The sequence below is a fragment of the Chelonoidis abingdonii genome, chromosome 4, assembly GCF_003597395.2.
Source record: "Chelonoidis abingdonii isolate Lonesome George chromosome 4, CheloAbing_2.0, whole genome shotgun sequence".
NCBI classification, from domain to species: domain Eukaryota; kingdom Metazoa; phylum Chordata; order Testudines; family Testudinidae; genus Chelonoidis; species Chelonoidis abingdonii.
This window is the reverse complement of record NC_133772.1, coordinates 1,106,700-1,111,532: the sequence shown is the minus strand read 5'-3', so window position 1 is coordinate 1,111,532 and position 4,833 is coordinate 1,106,700. Positions and strand designations below refer to the sequence as shown.

At 58.5% G+C, this 4,833-nt stretch overlaps 1 protein-coding gene across 1 annotated transcript in view; it reads left to right on the top strand.

The window, feature by feature from the left end:
* TNFRSF12A (TNF receptor superfamily member 12A) overlaps positions 1 to 2,991 on the top strand; it is a 5,008-nt gene extending 2,017 nt beyond the window's left edge. The window contains exon 3 of the mRNA XM_075065971.1: positions 2,396 to 2,991. Within this exon, the coding sequence (XP_074922072.1) occupies positions 2,396 to 2,481 (86 nt within the window). The 3' untranslated portion in view covers positions 2,482 to 2,991. The remainder of the gene's footprint in view (positions 1 to 2,395) is intronic.
* Positions 2,992 to 4,833: the final 1,842 nt, after the last annotated feature.

Sequence of the window (4,833 nt, the reverse complement as noted above, 5' to 3'; positions counted from 1 at the left end):
ACAAGAGAGAGATTGATTTTGGGGGCACCGATCTGGGGGGCAGTTCTCAAGATTTTTTTTTTAAAAAAGGTACCCAGACTGCTCAGTGGACCCCAAGTCTCCCCCTGGGGTGCTTTCTAAAGGACCCCAGATCCTCAACAGCAGCCGAAGATCGAGGTTGTAGGGTCAACAGGAGAATCCCCTGTAATCGCTGAGATCTCTCCTGTCCAGAGCCGGGGAAGGTGCAAATTTGCAATGCTTCTGGAGAGGCCCCAATATGGGCATTGGGGAAAACCCCACCCTGAGATGGGTGCGGGGGGGCAGTATTTCACAGACATCTCCCATTTTTCCTAGTAAATGGTGTGAGGGAAGATTGTGGTCTCCAGAACCCGCCCCCGAAGCCTGTGCAAAATAGAACATCCCCTCCTGTTCCATAGAGTCCTTTTTGGGAGAGTGGTGAATCAGGTTCGGGGGTACGCTGGTCAAAGCTGCGATGGGGCTCCTGTGGCATCAAGGTTAGTGTCTCCAAGTCCGCCCCACGGAAGCTGCCAGACCAGATACGTCACTGCAAGAGAGAGAATTGCAACGAATAGACCAACCTCAGCGGAGCTGCCTAGCAGGGGCGCAGGTCAGGAGTGGAGGGGTCCACTGCAGAGCTCAGGGCTGGGCTAGCAGGTCTGCGGAGTCGGAGTAGGGGCACCAGGCAGAGCTGAGAGCCGCAGGGCTCGGCATGCAGGGCTTGCGGGTTGGGAGTGAGGTGGCACCGGCACAGCTGGGGCAGGGCTGGGCTAGCAGGGGTCTGTGGGTTAGGAGTGAGGGGCACCATGAATGTCTCTTACTCTCTTGCGCTCTTGCCCGAGTGGCCTCCAGTCCTTCTATGGGGGGCTGGAAAGGAGATGCCGGGACAGTTACTGGGTGTCGGGGGAACAGTGGGGTTTGGGAGTCTGAGAGGTTGGGGGAAGAGAAATGCGGGGAAAGTTGGGGGGGCCCAGGACCCATGGGCAGAACAGGATGATGGGGGCAAGGTGGAGAGGGGGATTGGGTCTGAAAGATTTGGGGAGAGGAAGGTCCTGGGTCAGGGAGATGGGGTGGATTGGGGGCAGGGGAATGACAAGAGAGAGATTGATTTTGGGGGCACCGATTCTGGGGGGGCAGTTCTCTATAGATTTTTATTTTAAAAAAGGTACCCAACTGCTCAGTGGACCCCAAGTCTCCCCCTGGGTGCTTCTAAAGGGACCCCAGATCCTCTAACAGCAGCCGAAGATCGAGGTTTAGGGTCAACAGGGAGAACCCCTGTAATCGTGAGATCTTCCTGTCCTAATGCGCGGATACGGTGCAAATTTGCCAATGCTTCTGAAGGCTCCCTAATATGGGCATTGGGGAAACGCCTCACCCTGAGATGTGTGCAGGGGGGCAGTATTTCAACAGACATTCTCCCAATTTTTCTAGTAATATGGTTGTGAGGGAAGATTGGGTCTCCCGCAGTATCCCCCCCGAAGCCTGTTGCAAAATAGAAATCCCTCCTGTTCCAAGAGTCCTCTTTTGGGTTAAGTGGTGAATATCAGGAGTTCGGGGACGCTGGTCAAAGCTGCGATGGGGCTCTGTGCATCAAGGTTAGTTTCATCCATCCGCCCACGAACTGCAAGACCAGATACGGTCCACTGCCAGAGAGGATATTGCAACGAATAAGACCAACCTCACGAGTGCCTTAGCAGGGCTGCAGGTCAGAGTGAAGGGGTCCACGTGGCAGAGTCAGGGCTGGGCTAGCAGGCTGCGGGTCGGAGAGGGGCACCGCAGAGCTGGAGAGCCGCAGGGCTCGGCATGCAGGGCTGCGGGTTGGAGTGAGGTGGCACCGGCACGCTGGGGGCAGGCTGGGCTAGCAGGGGTCTGTGGGTTAGGAGTGAGGGGCACCGTATGAATGTCTCTTACTCATCTTCATGCAGCTCTTGCCGATGCCTCCTAGTCTCTTCTATGGGGCTTGGAAGGATGCCGGGACAGTCACTGGTGTGGGGGATGTCTAGTGGGCGTTGGTGGAGTCTGGGAGGTTGGGGGAGAGACATGCGGGAAGTTGGGTGGGGCCCAGAGGACCATGGGCATGAACAGGATGTATGGGGGCAAGGTGAGAGGGGGATTGGTCTGAAAGATTTGGGGAGAGGAAGGTCCTGGGTCAGGGAGATGGGGTGGATTGGGGGCAGGGGAATGCCCCCCCCCAGCTGTGCCGGTGCCCCTCACTCCCAACCCGCAGCCCCTGCTAGCCGAGCCCTGGGCTCTCCCAGCTCTGCCGGTGCCCCTCACTCCCGACCCGCAGCCCCTGCTAGCCCAGCCCTGAGCTCTGCCAGTGCCCCTCACTCCTGACCTGCAGCCCCTGCTAGGCCAGCTGTGAGGTTGGTTTATTCGTTCATTCTCTCTCTGGCAGGTGACGTATCTGGTCTGGGCACCCGTGGGGCGGAATTGGAGACACTAACCCTTGGATCGCCACAGGAGCCCCATCGCAGCCTTTGACCAGCGTCCCCCCGAACCCTGATTTTCACCACTCCCCAAAAAGGACTCTTGGAATCAGGAGGGGATGTTCTATTTTGCACAGCTTCGGGGGGGTTCTGGAGACCCCCAAATCTTCCCCTCACACCATGTTACTAGAAAAAATTGGGAGATGTCTGCTTGAAATACTGCCCCCCCAGCCACCCATCTCAGGGGCTGGGGTTTTCCCCAATGCCCCATATTGGGGCCTCTCCAGAAGCATTGCAAATTTGCACTTCCCCGGCTTAGGAAGGAGAGAATCTCAGATTACAGGGGATTCTCCCTGTGACCCTAAACCTCAGATCTTCGGCTGCTGTAGAGGAATCTGGGGTCCCTTTAGAAGCACCCCAGGGGGAGACTTGGGGTCCACTAGAGGCAGTCTAGGGTACCTTTAAATCTTGAGAACTGCCCCCCCCAGATCGGTGCCCCCCAAAATCAGACACTCTCTATTCCAGACCCAATAACACCAAGGAACTTTTTAACCTCAGGGTGGAGGGGGCACAAATCCAAAGGGGTCAGTATTGCGGGGGAGGGGGCATTTACCCCCTCCAGTCTATTCCCCCGGCCCCTCCTGTGTCCCCCCCAGCATCCTCCTTTTCCCCAATCCCAGAAATACCAGCCTGTGGCCTGGGATGTGAGTGAATTATCTGTATATAGGGACAGTGTAACTGATTGAGAAAAGTTAAATTCTCAAAGTGGGGTCTGGGAGCCCAGACTCCTGGGTTCTCTCCCCAGCTCTGGGAGGGGGTGATGTCTAGTGGTTAGAGCGGGGGGGGCTGGGAGCCAGGACTCCGAGGTTCTCTCCCCAACTCTGGAGGGGCTGTATCCCGGTGGGGGAGGGGGTGTTGGGTCCTTTTCTAGCTCTGCATGAGTCCCTGTTGTCTTCCATGAGCTGCTTCACGGGTGGCAGGGCCACTGAAGTGACAGGGTTGGAGGTGCCATTTTTGGGGCATCCACCTAAATTCCCAGCCCCCCTCCCCCCATGTGTCTATTTATGTCATTGGCACTAACTGCGTTTCACGTGCGGCTTGAGTAAGAAACCACCTGGCACCAAAGGATTCGGACTTCGCAGTTTCAGGAGAATTACAATAAAATTTTAATTTTTAAACTGACCATTGAGCTTGGAACTGGCTTGGAGCCGGCGCCCCCCAGAGGGGCAAAGCCCCATGTCCCCTCCCTGGGGTCTCTTCCCTGGGGCAGGAGGGGGCCTTGTCTCTGCCCCTCCATTTCTCACCCCTTTCGTTCCCTTCGTTCTCTCCTTCCTGGCTCCTTCCCTTTCTCTCAGGGGCTCCCTTTCCTTCTCCCCCCTTTTCCCATCCCCTCTCTTCCTTTGCTTCATTTTCTCATTCCCTTCTTTCCCACCTAGAAAAACTCAAATTCCTTTCTCCCTCTGTCTCTTCCCCATTTCCCTCTTCCCTTTCAGCCTCTGCCTCGCTCTCTCGCTTTCTACTTTGCATCCCTTCCTTCCCTCCCATCCCCCCATCTCTGACTCACCCCCTGCTCAGTTTCACCCCAGCGGCTCCTGCATTCCAGACCCATTGCTTCACCCCCCAGCCTCCCCCTCCAGTGACTCAGCTGCCCTAGGAGGCCAGGACCGGAGCCAGCCAGAGCCAAGAAGCTGAGGGCACTGCTAGGGGGAAGGTTGCAGCACCGGCATCTTGGCTGGTTACTGTTACAGGGAAGGGCCAAAGGCTGGAGCCTCCAGTGCCAGGGCACTGCTGGGGGGAAACTCGCAGCACTCTGAGGAGACTCCTGACAGGGGCACTGCTGAGGGAAGCTCGCAGCACGGGGGAGGGTACTGCTGGGAGGACGCTCGCAGCACTCTGGGGAGACCCCAGGCAGGGGCACTGCTGGAGGAAGCTTGCAGCACTGGGGAGACCCCCAGCAGGGGCACTGCTGGGAGGAAGCTCGCAGTGCTCTGGGAAGACCCCCGGCAGGGGCGCTGCTGGAGGAAGCTCGCAACATTCTGGGGAGACCCCCGGCAGGGGCGCTGCTGGAGGAAGCTCGCAGGACTCTGGGGAGACCCCCGGCAGGGGCACTGCTGGAGGAAGCTCGCAGCGCTCCGGGGAGACCCCAGTCAGGGGTGCTGCTGGAGGAAGCTCGCAGCGCTCCGGGGAGACCCCAGTTGGGCACTGCTGGAGGAAGCTCGCAGCGCTCCGGGGAGACCCCTGGCAGGGGCGCTGCCGAGGGAAGCTTGCAGCATGGAGGAGGGTACTGCTGGGAGGAAGCTCGCAGCACTCTGGCGAGACCCCCGGCAGGGGCGCTGCTGGGAGGAAGCTCACAGCACTCTGGGAAGACCCCAGTCAGGGGCACTGCTGGAGGAAGCTCGCAGCGCTC